Source organism: Scyliorhinus canicula, chromosome 13 (assembly GCF_902713615.1).
Source record: "Scyliorhinus canicula chromosome 13, sScyCan1.1, whole genome shotgun sequence".
Taxonomy (NCBI): Eukaryota; Metazoa; Chordata; class Chondrichthyes; order Carcharhiniformes; family Scyliorhinidae; genus Scyliorhinus; species Scyliorhinus canicula.
Window position 1 is genome coordinate 135,894,535 of NC_052158.1, and position 23,917 is coordinate 135,918,451.

A 23,917-nucleotide genomic window follows, 5' to 3' on the forward strand; every position below is an offset into this window, starting at 1 on the left:
CATTTTGGGGAAGGTGGGACCTGTACAAGCAGGACGGATTGCATCCGAACCAGAGGGGCACCAATATCCTGGGAAGGAGGTTTTCTAGTACTCTTCGGGAGGGTTAAACTAATTTGGCATGGGAATGGGAACCGGACTTGTAGTCCAGCAACTAAGGCAGCCGATGTTCAGGACGTCAAAGCGTGTAGTGTGGCAGTGAGGAAGGTAACACTGACAAAGGAGAGTACTTGCAGGCACGGAGATGGGTTGAAGTGTGTATACTTCAACGCAAGAAGCATCAAGAATAAGGTGGGTGAACTTAAGCCATGGATCGGTACTTGGGACTACGATGTGATGGCCATCAGTAAACTTGGATAGAAGAGGGGCATAAATGGTTGATGGAGGTTCCTGGTTATAGATGTTTCAATAAGATTAGGGAGGGTGGTAAAAGAGATGGGGGGGTTGCATTATTAATTAGAGACAGTATAACAGCTGCAGAAAGGCAGTTCGAGGAGGATCTGCCTACTGAGGTAGTATGGGTTGAAGTCAGAAATAGGAAAGGAGCAGTCACCTTGTTGGGAGTTTTCTATAGGCCCCCCAACAGCAGCAGAGATGTGGAGGAACAGATTCGGGAAACAGTTTTTGGAAAGGTACAGAAGTTGCAGGGTAGTAGTCATGGGTGACTTCAACTTCCCAAATATTGAGTGGAAACTCTTTAGATCAAATAGTTTGGATGAGGTGGTGTTTGTGCAGAGTGTCCAGGAAGGTTTTCTAACACAGTATGTAGATTGTTTGACCAGAGGGGAGGCCATATTGGATTTGGTACTTGGTAATGAACCAGGGCAAGTGATAGATTTGTCAGTGGGGGAGCATTTTGGAGATAGTGACCACAATTCTGTGACTTTCACTTTAGTAATGGAGAGGGATAGGTGCGAGCAACAGGGCAAGGTTGACAATTGGGGGAAGGGTAAATACGATGCTGTCAGACAAGAACTGAAGTGCATAAGTTGGGAACATAGGCTGTCAGGGAAGGACACAATTTAAATGTGGAACTTGTTCAAGGAACAGATACTACATGTCCTTGATATGTATGCCCCTGTCAGGCAGGGAAGAGATGGTCGAGTGAGGGAACCATGGTTGACGAGAGGTTGAATGTTGTTAAGAGGAAGAAGGATACTTATGTAAGGCTGAGGAAACAAGATTCAGGCAGGGCGCTTGAGGGATACAAGATAGCCAGGAAGGAACTGAAGAAAGGAATTAGGAGAGCTAAGAGAGGGCATGAAAAATCTTTGGCGGGTATAATCAAGGCAAACCCCAAGGCCTTTTACACATTGTGAGAAATATGAGAATGACTAGAGCGAGGGTGGATCCGATCAAGGGCAGTAGCGGGAGATTGTGTATTGAGTCAGAAGAGATCGGAGGGGTCTTGAACGAGTACTTTTCTTCAATATTTACGAATGAGAGGGGCCATATTGTTGGAGAGGACAGTGTGAAACAGACTGGTAAGCTCAAGGAGATACTTGTTAGGAAGGAAGTGTTGGGCATTTTGAAAAACTTGAGGATAGACAAGTCCCCCGGGCCTGATGGGATTTATCCAAGGATTCTTTGGGAAGCAAAAGATGAAATTGCAGAGCCGTTGGCAATGATCTTTTCGTTCTTGCTGTCAACAGGGGTGGTACCAGGGGATTGGAGAGTGGTGAATGTTGTGCCCCTGTTCAAAAAAGGGAAGAAGGATAATGCTGGGAATTACAGGCCAGTTAGTCTTACTTCAGTGGTAGGCAAAGTAATGGAAAGGGTACTGAGGGATAGGATTTCTGAGCATCTGAAAAAACACTGCTTGATTAGGGATAGTCAGTATGGATTTGTGAGGGGTAGGTCTTGCCTCACAAGTCTTATTGAATTCTTTGAGGAGATGACCAAGCACGTGGATGAAAGTAAAGGAGTGGATGAAAGTAAAGCAGTGGATGTGGTGTACATGGATTTTAGTAAGGCATTTAATAAGGTTCCCCATGGTAGGCTTATGCAGAAAGTAAGGAGGCATGGGATAGTGGGAAATTTGGCCAGTGGATAACGAACTGGCTAACCGATAGAAGTCCGAGAGTGGTGGTGGATGGCAAATATTCAGCCTGGAGCCCAGTTACCAGTGGCGTACCGCAGGGATCAGTTCTGGTTCCTCTGTTGTTTGTGGTTTTCATTAATGACTTGGATGAGAGAGTTGAAGGGTGGGCCAGTAAATTTGCAGACAATGCAAAGATTGGTGGAGTTGTGGATAGTGCGGAGGGCTGTTGTCGGCTGCAAATAGACGTAGATAGGATGCAGAGCTGGGCTGAGAAGTGGCAGATGGCGTTTAACCCTGAAACGTGTGAGGTTGTCCACTTTGGAAGGACAAATATGAATGCTGAATACAGGGTTAACGGTAGGGTTCTTGGCAATGTGGAGGAGCAGAGAGATTTTGGGGCCTATGTTCGTAGATCTTTGAAAGTTGCCATTCAAATGACTAGAGCTGTGAAGAAGGCCTATAGTGTGCTAGCGTTCATTAGCAGAGGGATTGAATTTAAGAGCCGTGAGGTGATGATGCAGCTGTACAAACCTTGGTAAGGCCACATTTGGAGTACTGTGTGCAGTTCTGGTCGCCTCATTTTAGGAAGGATGTGGAAGCTTTGGAAAAGCTGCAAAGGAGATTTACCAGGATGTTGCCTGGAATGGAGAGTAGGTCTTACGAGGAAAGGTTGAGGGTGCTCGGCCTTTTCTCATTAGAATGGAGAAGGATGAGGGGCGACTTGATAGAGGTTTATAAGATGATCAGGGGAATAGATAAGAGTAGACAGATACTTTTTCTCCAGGGTGGAACAGACCATTACAAGGGAACATAAATTTAAGGTGAATGGTGGAAGATAAAGATGCATGGCATTAAGGGTAAAGTAGTAGCATGGATTGAGGATTGGTTAATTAATAGAAAGCAAAGAGTGGGGATTAATGGGTGTTTCTCTGGTTGGCAATCAGTAGCTAGTGGTGTCCCTCAGGGATCCGTGTTGGGCCCACAATTGTTCACAATTTACATAGATGATTTGGAGTTGGGGACCAAGGGCAATGTGTCCAAGTTTGCAGATGACACTAAGATGAGTGGTAAAGCGAAAAGTGCAGAGGATACTGGAAGTCTGCAGAGGGATTTGGATAGGTTAAGTGAATGGGCTAGGGTCTGGCAGATGGAATACAATGTTGACAAATGTGAGGTTATCCATTTTGGTAGGAATAACAGAAAACGGGATTATTATTTAAACGATAAAATATTAAAGCATGCCACTGTGCAGAGAGACTTGGGTGTGCTAGTGCATGAGTCACAGAAGGTTGGTTTACAAGTGCAACAGGTGATTAAGAAGGCAAATGGAATTTTGTCCTTCATTGCTAGAGGGATGGAGTTTAAGACTAGGAGGTTATGTTGCAATTGTATAAGGTATTAGTGAGGCCACACCTGGAGTATTGTGTTCAGTTTTGGTCTCCTTACTTGTGAAAGGACATACTGGCACTGGAGGGTGTGCAGAGGAGATTCACTAGGTTAATCCCAGAGCTGAAGGGGTTGGATTATGAGGAGAGGTTGAGTAGACAGGGACTGTACTCGTTGGAATTTAGACGGATGAGGGGGGATCTTATAGAAACATTTAAAATTATGAAGGGAATAGATAGGATAGATGCGGGCAGGTTGTTTCCACTGGCGGGTGAAAGCAGAACTAGGGGACATAGCCTCAAAATAAGGGGAAGTAGATTTAGGACTGAGTTTAGGAGGAACTTCTTCACCCAAAGGGTTGTGAATCTATGGAATTCCTTGCCCAGTGAAGCAGTTGAGGCTCCCTCATTACATGTTTTTAAGGTAAAGATAGATAGTTTTTTGAAGAATAAAGGGATTAAGGGTTATGGTGTTCGGGCCGGAAAGTGGAGCTGAGTCCACAAAAGATCAGCCATGATCTCATTAAATGGCGGAGCAGGCTCGAGGGGCCAGATGGCCTACTACTGCTCCTTGTTCTTATGTTCTTATATAGGGGGGAATGTCAGAGGTAGGTTCTTTACCCAGAGAGTAGTGGGGGCATGGAATGCACTGCCTGTGAAAGTAGTTGAGTCGGAAACATTAGGGGCCTTCAAGCGTCTATTGGATAGGTACATGGATTACGGTAGAATGATGAGGTGTAGATTAATTTTTTTTAAATCTAGGACAAAAGTTCGGCACAACATCGTGGGCCGAAGGGCCTGTTCTGTGCTGTATTTTTCTGTGTCCTATGTTCTAATTGGTGAGCTTGCCCTGCCAAGAGATGCAGAGGATATGTCTGGGACAGCAAAGGTGGAATCTGTTCAGTCTTTTCTCCTGCGTAACATATGTTGTCCAGGTTTCACCATTGTAGAAGAACGTGTTGAGGACATAAGATTCGTAGACTCTCAACTTCATGTTCTCAGTCAGGTTGCTGTTGTACCACCTACTCTTACTGGGCTCTTCCTTACGCTCTTATGCAGCAGAGAGGAATAAAGATGATAAAATTAGTGTTTTCCTCAACTATTTAGGCAGTGCCACATGAAGAGATGAGTTGCATTCATTTTCACTTTTCTATGACCTTGAGTTCAGCCCCAACCTGAGCATTTGTTACCCAGATAAATATAATTGACAGCTTGCTCTGGATGTGACTGTAATCTTTTTCGTATTTCTGCTTCTTACATTGGATTGGATTAGATTTGATTTATTGTCACGTGTATCGAGGTACAGTGAAAAGTGTTGTACTGCGTACAGTCCAGACATCTCATTCCATACGTGAAAAACAGGACATATGATAAATACGCAATGTAAATACATAGACACAGACATCGGGTTAAGGGTACAGAGTGTAGTGCTACTCAGTAGAGAAGATGTGTGGAGAGATCATCACCTTGCTCTACACATTAAAGCCACAATTCCTTTTTTCACATAGAAGCATTGTTCTGTAAAGTTTTAACAGCCTTAGTCCAAGCATGGACAAAAAAGCTGACCTCAAGGTGAGGTAAGAGTGACTGCCATTGACATCAAGGTAGCATTTGACCAATTGTGGCATCAAGGATCCCTAGCAAAACTGAAATCAATGTAATCGGAAAATACTCTGCCTGGAGTCATACTTAACACAGGAACATGATTGTATGAAGTCAATCATTTCAGTTCCAAGACAGCAGTGCAGGAGTTCCCCAGGGTAGACCCAACCATCTTCAGCTGCTTCATCAATTACCTACCCTCCATCATAAGGTCAGAATTGAGAATATTTGCTGATAATTGCACAATATTCAGTTCTATTCATGATTCATATACTGAAGCAGTCCATGTCCACATGCAGCAATATATTCACACCACGAAAGTGCCAGGCAGCAACCATCTCCAACACAGGAGGATCTTACAATCTCCACTTGATATTCAATGGTATTACCATTCTTGAACGACCACTATCAACCCCCACTAACCCTAATCCTAGGGGTTATCATTGGTCAGAAACTGAACTAGACTAGCCACATAAATACTGTGGTGACACCTCCTGATTTCCCAAAACCTGTCCACCATCTACAAAGCACAAGTCAGGAGTATAATGGAATACTCTTCACTTGCCTGGATGAGTGCAGTTCCAACAACACTGAAGGAATTCAACACGATCCAGGAAAAAGACATCCCACCCACCACCTTAAACATTTATTCCCTTTACCACTGACGCACAATGGCAGCAGTGTGTACCATCTTCAAGACGCACTAGAGCAACTCACCAAGACTCTTTAGACAGCACCTTTAAAACCCACAACTGAGACGGCACGGTGGCGCAACAATTAGCACTGCTGCCTCACGGCGCCGAACACCCAGGTTTGATCCCGACCCCGGGTCACTGTCCGTGTGGAGTTTGCACATCCTCCCCATATCTGCGTGGGTCTCACCCCCACAACCAAAATATATGCTGGGTAGGTGGATTGGCCACGCTAAATTGCCCCTTAATTGGAAAAAAAAATTGGGTACTCTTATTAAAAAAAAAAAAAAACTTTTTTAAATGCGACTGCTACCATCGAGAACTCTAAATTTAAAAAAAACACGACTGCTACCACCGAGAAGGACATGGGACCAGCACCAACTGCAAGTTCTCTTCCGAGCCACTCGCCATCCTGACAAGGAACTATATTGCTGTTCCTTCACTGATGCTGGAACTCCATTCATAACAGCATATGTTTGTACCAACACACATGGACTGATGGAGCTCAAGAGGGCGGTTCACCATCACATTCTCAAGGGCAATTAGGATGGCTAACAAATGTTGGCCCAGCCAGTGACACTCCCATCCCATGAACAAATAAATTTGAAAAAATAAGTTTGAGTAAAATTTATTTCTAGGTCTGTTTTGGCCTAGAGCAGCATTTTACAAGACTGGAAATGGCCCCACATGGATCATTTCAAAATTAAACTGAATTGAGGACAGTAATAAGAATTTAATTAAAACCATTTCCTACGTTAAGATGGTTTGTAATATCTGCTCCGTTAGGATCAGATGTATGCAAGTCAAATTATGTTTCTATTTTTAGTATCCTGTATAATGGTGGATATATGGAGATCAATTAAACTCAGCTTATAGACATCTTTACCATCCAACGCAACTGTCTCACCTGCCTAGAAATTCTCAGTCTGGCGAGACTGTGCTTGACATGTTCCATCAGTCCAAAGCTGATGCCACTTGGAGGACATGGTGAAGTATTTCTGAATAGCACAAAACTTAGAATCCATGGAATCCGTACAGTGCAGAAGGGGAGGCCTTTCGGTCAATCCAGTCTGCACCAACCCTCTGAAAGAGCATCCTACCTAGGCCCACTCCCCCACCCCGTTACAGTGCAGAAACAGGCCATTTGACCCAATTTGCAATGACGATGTTTATGCTCCATATGTGCTTCCTCCCACTTTTCCACCTCATCCTGTTAACAAATGTTTTGCTCACCCTCATACTTTTTGAGTGAACGTTAGGTTTAACATACTTGCCAGATCTTACATGAGTTTTCTCCATGGCCCGTAATATCTTGTGTTTTCAAGAACACTGTTCTGTATAAACAGAGCCAGTCTCTGCTCTGAAGTGTTTACATTTTAAGTTGTTTAAATCATATCCTTTTTACTGTCTATTGAGCACACTAAAATATTACATGTTTAATAGTTCTATCTATTCCAGTGTTACAGGCAGGGGTTTTCTCTCCTTCCCAAAGATCATAAGGGACTAAGTCATCACAGCTCTTCACAATATCGAATGTACCGCCTCTGGTCGAAAAGAACTGGAGATGACACAACAAAGGGGCAGTCTTTATAGACACAGTAAGTGAAGATCACACAGATCGGACCTGAAACCTCTTAAAGGAACAGGTATACCTGATTTTTCCCAGTTATGTATCTCACTTCACCTGTGGTGTATGGAGTCTAAACTTCTTTCAAATAATATTTCTTATGCACCTAAAGGTGACCAATCCATTTTCAGTGGAGATTGATTACAACCTCAGATGGTGATCGAGTGCTTCCACTTGATCGGCTCCTAATGTTCAACCTCGGACTTGCGTGTGACTTGCTCCTGTATTGTCCTGCTGTCCCAAATGCTCAGTCCAATAATTTCAACTACAGATACTTTTAATCCCAGTCACATGGTACAAAGAAAATGTCAAAAGGTTTTAGTGGAAAATGGCAATTTTGGTGGGATATGGTTCTCGCCTTACCGTTCTCTATTGTATGGACACTGTTATAAAGATTGTTTTCTCCTGCAGTGTGTTTGGGACAGTACAAAGTGCTACAACAGCACAGACTCACCCTGGGGTCAGCAATACACCTGCGCCATTTGGAGGTAAGCCACACATTTTTGCTGGGGCAAATTTCGTTTTTGCCGAACAGTTCAAAATTTCTTTTTGAGACCAACACTGGATCGTTCTGTGTTTGCGTGGGTTTCGCCCCCACACCCAAAGATATGCAGGCTAGGTGTATTGACCATGCTAAATTGCAACTTAATTGGTAAAAACGAATTGGGTACTTTAAAAAAAAAAAAAAAATTTTAAGCACTGGATCTTTCTAAATTTTGGATTTGAGAAATGAAAGGATGTGGTAATAAGCTGTAGCTCTGCCAAGTTGTGTTACTGAATTAGTTTTCGTTTGTTCCCAGATGATGAATTCTTGGTGTTTAATTAATTCTTGATGCCAGAGAAACATTATACAGGGCACAACCCTGTATAATGAAGAAAGAAAAATAAGCCAGTGTGTCTCCCTTTCATTCCTTGAATATAGGAATAGAGATGTTTTACTGCAATTGTATAGGGCATTAGTGAGGCCACACCTGGAGTATTGTGTGCAGTTTTGGTCTCCTTATATGAGGAAGGATGTTCTTGCTATGGAGGGAGTGCAGCGATGGTTTACCAGGCTGATTCCTGGAATGGCAGGACTGACCTCTGAGGAGAGATTAAGTTGGTTAGGATCATATTCATTGGAGTTTAGACGAGTCAGAGCCGATCTCATAGAAAATTCTAACAGGATTAGACAGGGTAGATTAGGAAATAACATTCACGATGGTGGGGGAATCCAGAACTTGGGGTCATAGTTTGAGGATAAGGGATAAACCTTTTAGGATTGAGGTGAGGAGAAATTTCTTCACCCAGAGTGGTGAATCTGCGGAATCTTTGAAAGAAAGTAGTTGAGGTCAAAACGTGTAATTTCAAGAAGGAATTAGATATAGCTCTAGGGGTTGAAGGGATCAAGGGATTTTTTTGGGGGGGGGGGGGGGGGGGGGGGGTGGAAATCAGGGTATTGAACTTGATGATCAACCACGATCATAATGAATGGATGAGCAGGGTCGAATAGCCGCCTCCTATTTCCTATGTTTCTATCCACCCCTTTAAGTGTCTTTTTGCCATAACTACCAGTGATCAGAAAGCTGTTTCATACTGTGAATAATACAAATAAAAAATACACTCAAAAGATAGGTTATTAACATATCACATTTTTCTGTCCTCTCTGCATTACCACCTCCACTTTCTGTATTATGGTTATTTTGTAAGATATTATGGTTTGAATATAAGACACACCATTAACTGGGACTTTACCGCATTGACTTTCTCCTAATAGAAAGAGCTTGTGTCCATCAATTTGCAATCAATCTTCCTTAAATATATACATAAATTGGGAAAATAAAGACTATGTTTGCATTTTGAATTGGACAAAAAAAATTCTCCATTAGTAAAAACGTGAATGGTTTGAGTTTTAAAATATTAGTTTGACCTCAGAAGGAATATTGTGTCCAATTCCGGTACCTCACTTTTGTAAAGATATGAAGGCTCGAGAGAGTGCAGAAAATATTTTGGAGAATGCTTTCATGGATGAGGGACTGCAGTTACGCAGATTGGAGAAGCTGGGCATGTTCTCCTTAAGAGCATAGAGGATTAGGAGGAGATTTGATAGAGGTGCTCCAAATCATGGAAGGGTCTAGACCAGGGGTGGGCAAACTACGGCCCGCGGGCCGCATGCGGCCCGCCAAAGGTCTTTATGCGGCCCACCAAGTCATTAAAAAAATAAAAAAGTAAAATAAAAAAAATAAACATTTTTTTAAAAAATTGTTTTTTTTAAAGGTTAATGGTGTGGGGGGGGGGGGGGGGGGGGCTGTTGGGTTACTCACGGGTATAGGGTGGATACGTTGACTTGAGTAGGGTGATCATTGCTCGGCACAACATCGAGGGCCGAAGGGCCTGTTCTGTGCTGTACTGTTCTATGTTCTATATGAGGCGCCCAGAATCATAACTGGGTGAAGTAATTATTTTACTTAATATACTATGCGGCCCTTTAAAATTGTGAATTTCTGAATGTGGCCCTTGCACGGAAAAGTTTGCCCACCCCTGGTCTAGACAGTAGACCAGAATCAGAAAACAAAAGTGAATGACAAAAGAATCAACGCGACATAAATAAAAACTTCTTTGCGCAGAAAGTGCACTGCCTGAAAGGATGTTGGAAGCAGACGGAATCATGGATTTTAGAAGGGAATTGGATAAGCACCTGAAGGGAAAAGAAATGCAGGGCAATAGGGATATGGCTAGGTAAATTGCTCTTGGAGACACTTGACACTGACTTGATGGGCTAAATGGCCTCCTGTGGTGTAACCATTCTATGAAATGTGCATACATATCATATATGGTTGGGCCAATATTTGCTGGAGGATGTGAAAGGCACCATATGGGCGGAATTTAACAGTACCTTCAGGAGTACATTGGAAGGTGGTTGGGGCCAAAAAATGAGAAGGCAAGCCGTGGGAGGCGGAATGCCCATTGCCTCCCTGATGCTGTGGAATTCTCTCAACTGTAGAGGTCATGAGGACGGTCATCTTGCCCGGAGGATAATTTAAGGGCTTTGTCCCACCACCACTGGCATTCCACCAGCGTCGGTGCTGGGTCCCTGCGCCAGATAAGAAGATCACCCAGTAAAACTAGGGACCCCGCTGTGGGCAGGCAGGACCCTCCAACAGCATGGGCCTCACCCGCAGAATCAGTCCCACCCCACCCCAACCTCCCAAGCCCCAGAGTGGCCTCTATGATGCTGCTTTGGGCTGACTGCAGTCCCAGCAGTGGCCACGCCTCCCAGTGGCGCTTCTAGGATTGATGAACTGCCTGGCCTCCGATTGGCCCGCAGTTGATATCCTTTAAGACAGGATAGTCCCTTAAGAGAATGGGAGCCCTGATGCTTGGCTGTTAATTGCCACAAAATTGGGTCAAAGCCCTCCCAATGACTAGGCCGGGGGTTTCCCCGACTTTCTGGCACATTGTTGGGGCTACTGCGCCCTGACAAAATTCATGAACCTTTAGTGACAATCAGTTCTATTCTCCATACAGCATGTACCAATTGTTGGGCGAGAGTAAACATGCATTTTGCCTCCCTTTGCCTTGTATCTAGCCTTTACATTATGAGGTGCCCAGATTTGGGAACCAATCCAAAAATAACAAGCCTTCTCTGGTTTTATTTTCACTTTTAAAAGAACTTGAACTTTCGATAGTGAAAATTTGATTCTTGCCTTTCATTTGAAAGATTCTTATTACAGTAAGGAGAAAATTAGTGTGGTAATGAAGATTGCAACCAAATCCAATTTCTGATGATTGTTATATTAAAGCCATAATGTAGACATATATGGTCAGTAAACTGTTTAATGGAGAGAATACAGTTTCACTTGACCATAAAATAGAATTCCTACAGTGCAGAAGGAGGCCATTTGACCATCGAGTCAGTAACGACCCTCTACCTAGGCCCACTCCCCTGCCCTATCCCCATAACCCCACCTAACCTGCACATCTTTGGACTGCGAGAGGAAACCCTCGCAGACATGGGGAGAACATGCAAATCCCACACAGTCACCCAAGGCTGGAATTGAACCTGCGTCCCTGACGCTGTGAGGCGGCAGTGCGACCGAACAGCCCATTTTGCAATAGCAAAACATAAAGCCTTGGATTCAGTAGGTAAAATGTACCATGGTTTTTTATATATATACGATTGAGTTATATAAACCGTGGTTCAGGCCCACCAAGATTCAATCTATGGATTTAGTAAGACGACAAGCCTTCAGTTGCTTTAGAATAACTAGCCTAGGAAAGGTATATTGGCTAATGTTTATCATTCAGCCACAAAAACGGAAAGTTACATTTCTATCATCAGAAAATCAGTATGTTAAAATACATTTTTGAAGTTTAAAAAAAATTGCAGCCATTCAGAAGGGGCAGGGTGTCGTCAAGAGAGGCCAGCTGCTTGTGCAAGCTTAGAACAGCAGCACCCACCCCCTGAAGAATTGATGGTACTAGAGCAAAGATCATTATCAACCCAACAAGAAGCTGGATGACAGACAAGGTGCTGTCAAGGTTGTGAGATTGGAAGAGAGGCAGTGGGAATGAACAGATCTGCCAACACTCGAGAAGGTCAAGACAGAGTAATGGAATAGACAGCAAAATATATCTGAGAATTAGAACAAATGATTTCAAATTTGCAGAAAGCATTGGTAGGAGTCAGTTGTGCACTGCCCCTTAATGCATCATGCAACCAAATCTGAATAAAACATAATGGATACATCATGGCCAAAGTATGAAAGTTAATTGAGAAATGGCACATACAAAATTTTAAGAACTGAATCTATTCAAAATGATTGTGCTTGTGAGAAAATTGTAATTCTGTGATAGGCATCATGGATTTTTAGTAGATGGCACCCACCAGTTGTAGAATTCTTACTGTGGTCACCAAAATGAAAGCGCATTTATTTGGATTTTGTCTGCTCATTCATTGGGTATTTCTAAATTTAAAGTACATAAACGATTTGAAAAACAATACATCCCAATTACATATCCGCTGTGGTCAGAGAATGTTACTTACTGGCTTCATAGAAAGTATTCTTATCAATTGTTGGTTGTAAAATAAGCAACTGTTCTTTGGACATTCTCATCTGACACTTCAAAAGATTCACTGATTTCTGCAATTTTTAAAAAATATATTTTTATTCTCCTTTTTCACATTTTCTCCCAAATTTACACCCACCAACAATAAACAATAATCAGCAACAAATATGTCAATCCCCATAACAATAACAACGATCCCATCCTCCCACCAACCCCCAAACATTAGGCCGCATGTTTACATAAACAAATGACAAAAAGGAATCAGGGATTACCCATAGTCACCCTTAATATACACAGCCCACCTCCCCCCCCCCAACCCTCCCACCCATCCCCCCCAACTAATGTTCGATGTTATCTAGTTCTTGAAAGTGCATAATGAATAATACCCATGACTTGTAGAACCCCTCCGTCCTTCCCCTCAGTTCAAACTTAACCTTCTCACGGGTCAAGTATTCCAACAGGTCCCCCCCCCCCCGCCACGCCAGGGCACAGGGTGGAGAGGCCGCTCTCCATCCCAGCAGGATCTGCCTTCGGGCGATCAACGAGGCGAAGGCTACGATATCTGCCTCCGCACCTGTTTCCAACCCTGGCTGATCCGACACCCCGAATATGGCCTCGCGGGTACCCGGGTCCAGTTTCACGTGCACCACCTTGGGAATTACCCCAATAACCTCCTCCTTCCAGTACTCCTCTAGGTTTGGGCATCTTCAAATGAACGTGATTAGCCCCCCCCCCCCCAACGCTCACACACATCTTCTACACCTTCAAAGAATCGGCTCATCCTCACTCTCGTGAGGTGTGCTCTGTATACCATCTTCAGCTGTATTAGCCCCAACCTCGCACATGAGGTGGAGGCATTTACTGATTTCTGTAATTTAATGGGCTTTTCCTTTTTGTGCCTTTTCAGCAGCAACTAATCCATTTGCAGCAGCTCCTATTTTGCCCGCAACGGTTGCCATGAACCCATTCCAGACTAACGGAAGAACTGCAGGTATGGATAATGAACCTTTGTGGGGGGCCAGGCTGAAGAGCACATTTGCATTCAGTGCATGATATGTCCATATTTGCAAACTCGATAGAAGTTTGTGCATTAATGAGGAGTCAGAGGAACAATGACAAAAATATTGTCAGCGATTCATGATTTCCAAGTCATACATCCCTGATGTGAACAAATTGATGATTGCAGGTGATAAGGCCACTGCTGTCCTTTCACTGAAGCATTTTTTAAAAGTTCAGGCACAGAATTTTGTTCATTCAGGTTTGTCTACGATAAATACTTCACTATTTCATTGTTCCTAAATAGCATTATTGAATTGGTTGTAATGGACTTGACATCTGGCCACATATTTGTTAGAGCTGTCACCCCTCACAACTCCCCACACAGACAGCAACAGTATTCCAAACCAGTAGCATGGAATATAACCACATTTCTGCAAAGGGTAATGAGGGGCAAGTGCTTGGGGAACTGATTGTATTTTTATCCTATTTCATGTCTGGTCCTGACCTAATTTTCGGAGTTGAAGTACACTTTCAAATGAAACTACTGTGAATGACCAGGAGACTCTGAACTTAATATGCATTTTCTTTGAGTAAGGATGATATGTTTGAAGCTGTTACAAGTTCTAGATGCTGGGATATGAACATAAACTTGGGAGTGGACAAAGTGCCCAGTGTTGCTACAATCCCCTTCGAGACTTAACATATAAAGAGAAATTTGAACTTGTAGTTAATGAAGCCACAGGATTCCACAGTTTAAAACAAATGAATTTTACGATGTAAAAATAATGTAAAGCATTATTGTTAAATAAACAGTCTTAGTAATTTCTTCTAACTTACATTGAAAAGCACAGTAAAACATAATTTAAACTAAAATTCTCCCCTTTTCACTAAGACTTCCCTGTAAAGTCTTGGCTAATTATCAGCTTCTTGAAGGTTATCTGTTTCCTTGGGACTAGCTCCAAACTTTCCCAGAGCTATCTTGTAAGCTCCGGGACTTTTCAACTCAAACCTGAGCTTCATGTGCAATTCCTGCGCAGTGACCTCGACGGAAAATTAGAAACACCCTGATTTTCTAATGGCCTGGATGCTTCTTTTCTTAGCTTTGACAAAGATTTCTTTCTCCAACTTTGCTCCTACAGCTACTTTACAGCTACTTTACACCGAGGGTTACTATTGATTTCTTCCTCTAGCTCCAAGCTAGGCAAATCTTAAGACCATAAGATTTAGGAGCAGAATAATATTAATAATAATAATAATAATAATTGCTTATTGTCACAAGTAGGCTTCAATGAAGTTACTGTGAAAAGCCCCTAGTCGCTACATTCCGGCGCTTGTTCGGGAGGCTGGTACGGGAATTGAACCTGTGCTGCTGGTCTTGTTCTGCATTACAAGCCAGCTGTTTTAGTCCAGTGTGCTAAATCAGCTGAATTAGGCCATTCGGCTATCGGTCTGCCATTAGATCATGGCTGATATGTTTCTCATCTCCAATCTCCTGCCCTGTAGTCTTCGAGCCTTTCTTCCCCTCATGAGTTTTGTCTCCAAACTGCATTCCGCATGGTGAATGATAAAGTTACTATTTTCTGTGCTTACAGTGCAGGTCTGGGTAGCATGACCTCTTTTGCTCTCTTGAGTCCATCTACTGCGGTTGTCTCTGTTCCCAAACTGAACTGTTAACTGCCTGCTTCTGGAGCAAGTACACAGATAGATAAACAGGAACCTCCCTAAACCCCACAGCATGGTATATTTGAGACATTTTGGAACAGAAATATAAATTAATTATCTTTTGTTTTTTAAATTTAGAGCGCCCAATTAATTTTTTCCAATTAAGGGGCAATTTAGCCTAGCCAATCTACCTAACCAGCACATTTTTGGGTTGTGGGAGCGAAACCCACACAAACAAGGGGAGAATGTAGAAACTCCACACGGACAGGGACACAGAGTCGGGATCGAACCTAGGACCTCGGTGCCTTGAGACAGTAGTGCTAACCACTGCACCATTGTGCGGCCATATAAATTAATTATCTTCACCTTCAAAATAACCCTTTGATTCTGTGATTCACGTGTCTTAATTTATATCTTTTTTTTAATTTAGAGTACTCAATTCATTTTTTTCAATTAAGGGGCAATTCAGTGTGGCCAATCCACCTACCCTGCACATCTTTGGGTTGTGGGCGCGAAACCCACGCTAACACGGGGAGAATGTGCAAACTCCACACGGAGAGTGACCCAGAGCCGGGATCGAACCTGGGACCTCGGCGCCGTGAGGCCACAGTGCTAGGCCACTGCGCCACCGTGCTGCCCTCTAATTTAAATCTTTAATGGAATTAAAGACCCTCGTTCCAGACTCCCTGATTCCACCAAGAAACATTTGTTTACAAAGGTGCTTTCTTTCTTCTTTGATGTGGGAACAAATCTAAATCCCTTATTCATATGACCATAGACCTGTCCCTACCAAATACTCAAAAATGGGCCATCTGTTGTTTAAATTGTCTTCCTGCTAACTTTAACCATATTAATGCGTTTAAAACTGTAGTTACTCCAGATCTGTTTGAATTGCACTTAGTTCAGGGTTGTTTATCAGTATCTCAATAAAATGATTCCATTTATCTACATTGAACAATTTATTTCCTAAAACTAAAGGTTATACCTTTAAAGCACGTCAATTAAGGAATCAGATATTTGCAATGTGTTCAAATTTAATTACTTACAACAAGGTAATTGTGTGGAATAGAGTACTCCAGGATGGCAGAGAACGCTAATGATTTTTTAAAATATAAATTTAGAGTACCAAATTATTTTTTTCCAATTAATGGTCAATTTAGTGTGGCCAATCCACCTAACTTGCACGTCTTTGGGTTGTGGGGGTGAAACCCACGAAAACACGGGGAGAATGTACAAACTTCACATGGACAGTGTCCCAGGGCCGGGATCGAACCCAGGTCCTCAGCGCTGTAGGCAGCAGTGCTAACCACTGTGCGGCCGTGCCACCTGAAGGCTAATGATGTTTGATAAATAAATGGAAAATTAGATTTCTGGGAGTGGACAATTCTGCCAGACATGTGCAAGCAAAGCCATTGATATTAGAACCCTCTAGGTCGACTATAATTGTTTCATATTACAAATCTTCCTAAATTTCTACGCACTGCAAGCAGAAGATGAGCTTGTGGTAGAGCTGAGAGCATGAAAATATATTTCTCAAAGATAGATTGTGAAGCTGAATAAGAGTTGATATAACATCTGGAGCAATCTGAGTATCAATTATCAAAAAAGGCCAACAAAATACCAATTTTTGTCAAGATAAGCAGATTTGAAGCTGGATAGGCAATAATACAGGCCACATAAAATTACAATATACTGTGGTGATAATTTTGTTTTTATAAATTTAGAGTACCCGATTCATTTCTTCCAATTAAGGGACAATTTAGTGTGGCCAATCCACCTACCCTGCACATCTTTGGGTTGTCGGGGAGAAACCCACGCAAACACGGGGAGAATGTGCAAACTCTACACAGACAGTGACCCAGAGCCGGAATCGAACCTAGGACCTTGGCACCGTGAGGCAGCAATGCTAACCACTGCGCCACCGCGCTGCCCCTGTGATGATTAAGGGAGAATTTTGTTTTGAGGAAGCTAGTGAGTGGTAGTTTATAGAATTATTTTTCCGGTCACGTATTATCATATAGGGAATTTCTGTGTCCCAATGTGGAAGTAGTCAGGCCAGGAGAATTGGAAATTAGTAAAAGTACAAAGAGGGGTGAAAGTACAAACTATTTTCATAGAGGTAATAATTACCAATTCTCAGTAAAACACGATGCAAAGTACAGGAGCAGATGCAGTTTTGTTTTTAGTGCTCAGTAGTCCACTTGGACGTGGATGGACAGTTGACTGTTAGTTATTATATGGTTAGATTTTCTATTAGAAACACTAGAGCCAAGGCTAACAACGTAAGTAAAGCAAACATTGAACCTACTATAAGAAGAACTCTAGTGGGGATTAAGTGAGAAGCATGAGGAAGATTTCATTCATTGATATGAAAAATATGAAGTCTTAAATAAACTGTGTCATTAGTTTGAGACCACCCATTTAGCTATTTTTGCTGCAATTGTTCCCATTTCACATAAAGTTAAGACAAACGTCACCAAGGTTCCACCTATCCTAGCAACGAATCTGCATCTTATTCTAGTTTCACTCCATTCCTAAAATGTGGATCACCCAAATATATGTCCCGGCCCCCTTACTAACTCATTTGTGAATGGTTCCCTCTCTTCAGGTACTGTCTCTGCCCCTTTCAAATCCTGCACAATCAGCAACCTCTTTTTCAAAAAAATTCCTTTCAGGCCTTTTGTCCTTGCCAGCTACAAACACAGTCTTCTATCCTTATCAAAATCCTTGAATATATTATAATCTCCCAAATCTCTGTCTATATTTCTCACAGTACCTTTTTTGACTCTGTCTAATCAGGCTCCTGCAGTTGCACTAAAACAGCCCTTATTAAAGTCACAAATTACAACTCAGTGACTGCAATGCATTATCCCTCCTCGTCCTTCACATCGTAAGTGTAACATTTGACATAGTTATCTTTAATGCTTCTCATTTGTTGTCTAGCTCAATGGGACTACACTAGTTTGGCTTCACTTTACCGAACTTTTAGTCAAAGCATCTCCAGCAATGACTTTGTAACCTGCCCCTGCACCGTTACCTCCGGAGTTCCCAATGATATATTCTTTGCCCCCTCCTCTTGCTTATCTACATGCTGTTCCTGGGCAATATCATCCAACGGCAAGAAATCAGGAGCGGGATTCTCTCAGCCCACGCTGGGCCGGAGAATTGCCGGGCCAGCTGCGAATTGCGTCCCGACGCCAGTCCGCCGATTCTCCGGTGGCGCCAGTCGGGGGCCGCTCCATGCCGCCCCAGAGTACATGTGTATCTCTCCACCATCACTCTCGATCCCTCCACTGCCTCCATGTTGTCAGAATACTTGTCTGACGTTTAGTTTCGACAGAGCTGCAATCCCCTCCAATTATAACATTGGAAAACCATCATCTTTTGGCCCACTGCCACAAATCTGTACCCTCATTTATCTCCCTTCGCAGCCATTTTCTTGGGTTGAACCATACTGACCGTGCTGAATTGCTCCTTAGTGTCCAAAGATGTGCAGTTTAGATGGGGCAGCAGAAATGGGGAGGGGGAGTGGGCCTAGATTGGGGTGCACTTTCGGAGGATTGGTGCAGACTTGATGAGCCGAATTACCACCTCCTGCACTGTAGGGATTCTATGACTGCTCACAGCCTGAGCTTCCAACCCCATATCCTCTGTCACAAAACACCTACATATGCATTGCACGTTTTTGTTCCCACCTCAGCTTATGCCACTGTAACCCTCACCTATACTTTTAGCATCTTGTAACTCCGCAATTCCAATGCACTACTGACCTGATAATATTTCAGGAATTATTTTAACATTGGAATTGTAAATGAGATTTGAAGGATGCCAAGAAAGAACAAACATTGACATGAAATCAGAGACCAGTTATTTAGTCCATATCTAAAAAGCATAACCATCTAAAGGAGTTGGCAACTTAAATTTAGAAGCAATAGATCACACTGTGCTATTTCAATGGATCTCTTTGAAAATTTTATTGATCACTTGATATTTTACCCTTGCATTTTCGAAAATGTATTTGATGAAGTTTCACATGTGCAGATTTTTCCTCACTTTAGAAATTTTGAAGCTCATTAGGTTACTGACAAGTCGAACTTGATTGAAACACTTTCAAGATAAATGGGGAAGACTCTGCCTAAGGGCTGACTAAATATTGGAAAGACCAAAGTCCTAATCTTTGGTCTTTGCACAAACTTCTAGCCAGCACTCTGACCCTCTCCCTGGCAACTATCTGAGACTGAATCAGACTGTTTGCAACTATAGTGTCATATTCCATCCTGAGATGAGCTTCCGACCACACATCTGCACCATCACTGAGACCACCTTATTCCACCTCCATAATATCGCCCTATTCTGCCCCACCTCAGCTCCGTCTGTGGCTGATAGTCTCATTCACGCCATTGTTACCCCTCGACTTGACTATTCTAGCACATGCCTAGATTCTCCTACATTGTAACCTCTGTAAACTTGAAGTTGTCCCCTACTCTGCTACCCTGCACTAAATAAGCTAATGGCTGTGGAACAATGGAGAGCATTATGACTCTGTTTCCTCCATTTCTATCCTGAGGATACTGAATCATGCTAGGGTACAGTTCCTCAGCTGCTGGCAGACCTCTGGTGCCTCACTTGTGTCAATGTAGAAAGGGATTGTTTATTGATCGTTTGGCCGTGTAGGGTTTGAAGCTCAGCCTAATCCTGATCACTGGGACACAGCTCCAGTAAGAACTATCACATAACTGGGGAGGAATGGAATGGGCGTTCCTCTCCCCTACAACACCATGCCTTGTGAAGACAATGTCTTTCAACAGGACAACAGCTTTTAAATGCCCTTAAATCTTTCACCAAGAATTTTAATAAACCATTAAAAAAAAAATTTGGCATAATTCCTGCACTGCTGACAACTACTTGTTTCCGAAGAAACCAAGTTATGGATTTTTTTTTTATATATGTAATCCTCAATTGTGACAGCTTGTTACTAATTGAAAGAAGGAAGTCTGTGGATCAAATTGTACATGTTTAACGGGACAAAATGAGTCTTCTAATTCAGAATTAGGCTCCAGTTTTTTGCAAGTTATAATTTCAAAGTCCCTGTGTTAGTTATTAATTGAAGACCCAATTGCTGTGAAACCCCTTTTTTCTGGGGCAATGTACTTAATTCGCTGTATGCTAACTAGTCTCTGTTTTTCTGTTTTGAGAACGGTAAATAATTATTGTCTTTTCTGTAACTTTTTGTGGCTGTCCTTGAGGGCTTTTAGGAACTCTGCACACTCGAGCAGTTCCACTGGCTCATTTTGGTAGGTGCCAGCGCTTTGTTTGATACTTGGCTAAATTAAGAGTGTCTTACTGTTAGTTACACTGTCTAATGACTAGCTAGCATGTCATGGAAGTGGGCACTGCTGGCAAAGCAGATATTTCCCATCTCAAAGGAAGTGATGGTGGGCTGTCTCCTTGTTATTTGTTGCAGTGATTTAATGTACTTCAGGCCCATGTTCCAAGCTGGCAGTACCAGTGTGAGACTAGAGTCACATTCAATTAAGGACAGCAGCTTTTCCTCAAAGGCATTAGTGAATCACTTGGGATTTTGTGACAGTTTCACGGTTCCTTCACTAATTTTTTTTAAACTGAATTCAATTTTGCACACTGCCGGGGTGAGATTTGAAGTTGTATCTTCTTATTAGTCCAGTACTCAGTTACTCGTCCAGTGACTTTCCCATGACTCAAATTTCAAGGCAAATAACTTAAGAATCTAAAAAACGGCTTGATGCTCACTAATACTCATGATATTACTGCACTCTCACAAAAATGTTTAGAAATATCAGATATTTGACTTACTTGATGGCACGAGTGCTCATATGTCCCGGAGTGAATGTTTTAAAATCCATTTAAATGTACATTTAAGATAGCTCTTTCAAAAATTGTAAAATATAGAAATTCTTTAGTAGCTCAACATAACGGTATTGAGTACATACTGTGTTTTGAAACAGATTCAACATCCAGAGCATTGCGATTACAGTCACCCTTTAAGTGCCTAAATCAGAATAGTTCTATATGTTGTGAGATTAGTCTTTCTAATTTATCAGTTAATTTGGCTTCCATTTTCTTTCTCTGTGCAACAGTAAGCTTTGGAACAGCATCAATGAGCATGCCCACCTTGTTTGCTACGCCAGCCGGGTATACACTTCCCACCAGCTTCAGTGGTGGCTTCCAACAGCCAATTTTATCTGCTCCTATGACCTTCACTCAGCATTCGGCATTTCCACAGCAACCCGTTGGTAATATCAAAATTCATCAATATGTTATCAAATTCTTGTCTTTGTCTTCCGATTATAAAATCCACTCCTTAAATGTTGCACCTCTTTTTCAGGTGGCAGTTTTGGCTCATTTGGACAACCAAAGCCAATGGTCATGTCATATGGTCAACCGATGGCAACATCTGCAGTAACTAGTAACCCATTTCTGGTAATTTGTATTTTTGAAAATTCATTTTCTCTGATCTTGCTTCCATCCAAAAACCACTTATTGCGAAAGCTTTTTCCTAAACTTCCAAAATTTCCCCCAGTTTTTGTGGACCCATTAAAGGGAATCGTAGAATCCCTATGGTGCAGAAGGAAGCCATTTGGCCCATTGAGTCTGCAATCCAAAAGAGCACCCTACCTAACTGTACATCTTTGGATACCAAGGGGCAATTTAGCATGGCCCCTTTGGACTGTGGGAGGAAACCGCAGCACCGAGACACGGGGAGAATGTGCAAACTCCACACAAGCAGTCACCCAAAGCTGGATTTGAACCTGGGTCCTTGCTGCTGTGAGGCAGGAATGCTAACCACTGTGCCATCATGCCGCCAATGTCACTCAAAGAAAATGGTGAGTTTCAGCTTCTGGGGCTCCTTTCGTCCAAATATCTGAATTCCAGTGGCGTTGAATTTTTTAAAGACATCTTAGGTCAGCTTCATCATAGATTATCATAGAATTTACAGTGCAGAAGGAGGCCATTCGGCCCATCGAGTCTGCACCAGCTCCTGGAAAGAGCACCCTACCCAAGGTCCACTCCACCCCCACAACCCAGCAACCCCACCCAACACTAAGGGCAATCTTGGTCACTAAGGACAATTTATCATGGCCAATCCACCTAACCTGCACATCTTTGGACTGTGGGATGAAACCTGAGCACCGGGAGGAAACCCACGCAGACACAGGGAGAACATGCAGACTCCGCACAGACAGTGACCCAAGTCTGGAATCGAGCACGGGTCCCTGGTGTTGTGAAGCAGCAGCACTAACTAACCACTGTGCTACCGTGCTGCCCTTGTTGGTGGCAGTGAAGATAAAACTGCTTGTGAAAAGAATGTTGATACATGTGGGCCTGCTTTGAGGCAAATTGGTGGATGTGCAGTGAGAAACGGTATTCCCAAATGTTGAGGTATTGCATTTACTAAAACAGTTTCACTCAGTTGGCTAGACAGCTGAGTTGTGATGCAGAGCGAGGCTGTAGTGGCTGAGGTTATCCATGAAGGTCCCGCCTTCTGGATCTTCCCCTCACCTGAGGTGTGGTGGTGCTCAGGTTAAATCACCACCAGTCAGCTGTCCCCCTCAAAGGGGGAAAGCAGCCTGTGTGATCAGGGACTATTTTACCTTTATTGAAAAATACATGGCTATGGACAGTTCTGACAATATTGTTGACATAATTTCTCATGGAGTGTCCTGGTATGTTTACTTGTGATTCCTCTTTCTTCACTGTTCTTCACAATTAAGTTAAAAGCAGAAGATATTCATTGTTCTTCTCTGGCTCTCCTCTCCCAGGCTGGAGCTCCAATGGGGCAGTTTCCAACAGGCAGCTCTTCAACCAACCCCTTCTTATAGCTGAATTGGTTCCTGTCAGGAGTGCGATGTCGAAGCGTGATGTCTCCAAATCTCTTGCACAGACGTGTTCACTGATCTTAGCTTTAATCACAAGAGTCTCTAAAGCCTGTATTTTGTAAAACAGGGTAATATATGCAGAAAGGAAGGACTTTGCGCATGTCCTTTTATTTAACCACTATTTGGCAAGAAGGTTCAAGATGTAGCCATATCATGTATATTAAAATGGGCAAATGTTAAGTTATTACAAATCCTACCTTTCATTGCTCTGCAGTACTGTACATACTTTTCTTAGAAATTTAGCTATTTGTGCAAAATCGTATTTGTAATTTAACACATTTGTGTGAATGTGAAATGTTACAGAGCAGAAAGAATCATCAGTAAAGTTGCTATATCTATAAGGATGAAACCACTGCAATATTGGCCTTTTAAGTTCTAGTTTTAGATAAACTAGAAGTTTTATTAATTTGATGACTGGAAAAGGGATTTTTCTTTCTTCGAGGAAAATGCTCTTATTTATACTCTTGAGTATGTAGAAAACTGCACTTCTACCTAACAAAGGAGATCATGTTTTGCTACAAAGTTTGCAATTGACAAAATAAATAAATATTAGTAAGAATGTCCATGAAGATTTATTTTAAACAAGTAATTAGTGTTATTGTTTATGTTGCTTTATTGTTCTTGTAGATGGAATTGTATAAATTATACTATAGCGAGCGGCCATTTGGCTTCTAGCAACTGTACTCATACTTGTTCTTTAAGTAGGGTTACAAAGAAAACAAAAAGGAATGAAACCAGACAGACTATCCGCCATCGACCTAGGCACCGGAAATGACAATGGCGAACCCAGCCCTATAAAACCTGCAGAGTCCTCCTTACTAACATTTGGGGGCTTGGACCAAAATTTTGATAGCTTTCTCACAGACTATTCAAGCAACAGCCTGACATAGTCATGCTCACGGAATCATGCCTTACAGATAAATTCTCCAACAACACTGTCACCGTCG

The 23,917-nt window shown here is 42.4% G+C and overlaps 1 protein-coding gene across 9 annotated transcripts in view; it reads left to right on the forward strand.

The window, feature by feature from the left end:
* Positions 1-23,529, forward strand: part of agfg1a (ArfGAP with FG repeats 1a) — a 97,436-nt gene extending 73,907 nt beyond the window's left edge. For 4 of the 9 annotated variants that reach the window (XM_038815145.1, XM_038815152.1, XM_038815153.1 and 1 more), the window contains 6 exons: positions 7,756-7,832; positions 13,301-13,384; positions 20,301-20,348; positions 21,171-21,326; positions 21,419-21,513; positions 22,854-23,529. In XM_038815145.1, the coding sequence (XP_038671073.1) occupies positions 7,756-7,832; positions 13,301-13,384; positions 20,301-20,348; positions 21,171-21,326; positions 21,419-21,513; positions 22,854-22,913 (520 nt within the window). In that variant the 3' untranslated portion in view covers positions 22,914-23,529. The remainder of the gene's footprint in view (positions 1-7,755; positions 7,833-13,300; positions 13,385-20,300; positions 20,349-21,170; positions 21,327-21,418; positions 21,514-22,853) is intronic. The other 5 variants (XM_038815148.1, XM_038815146.1, XM_038815149.1 and 2 more) reach the window with 5 other exon arrangements.
* Positions 23,530-23,917: the final 388 nt, after the last annotated feature.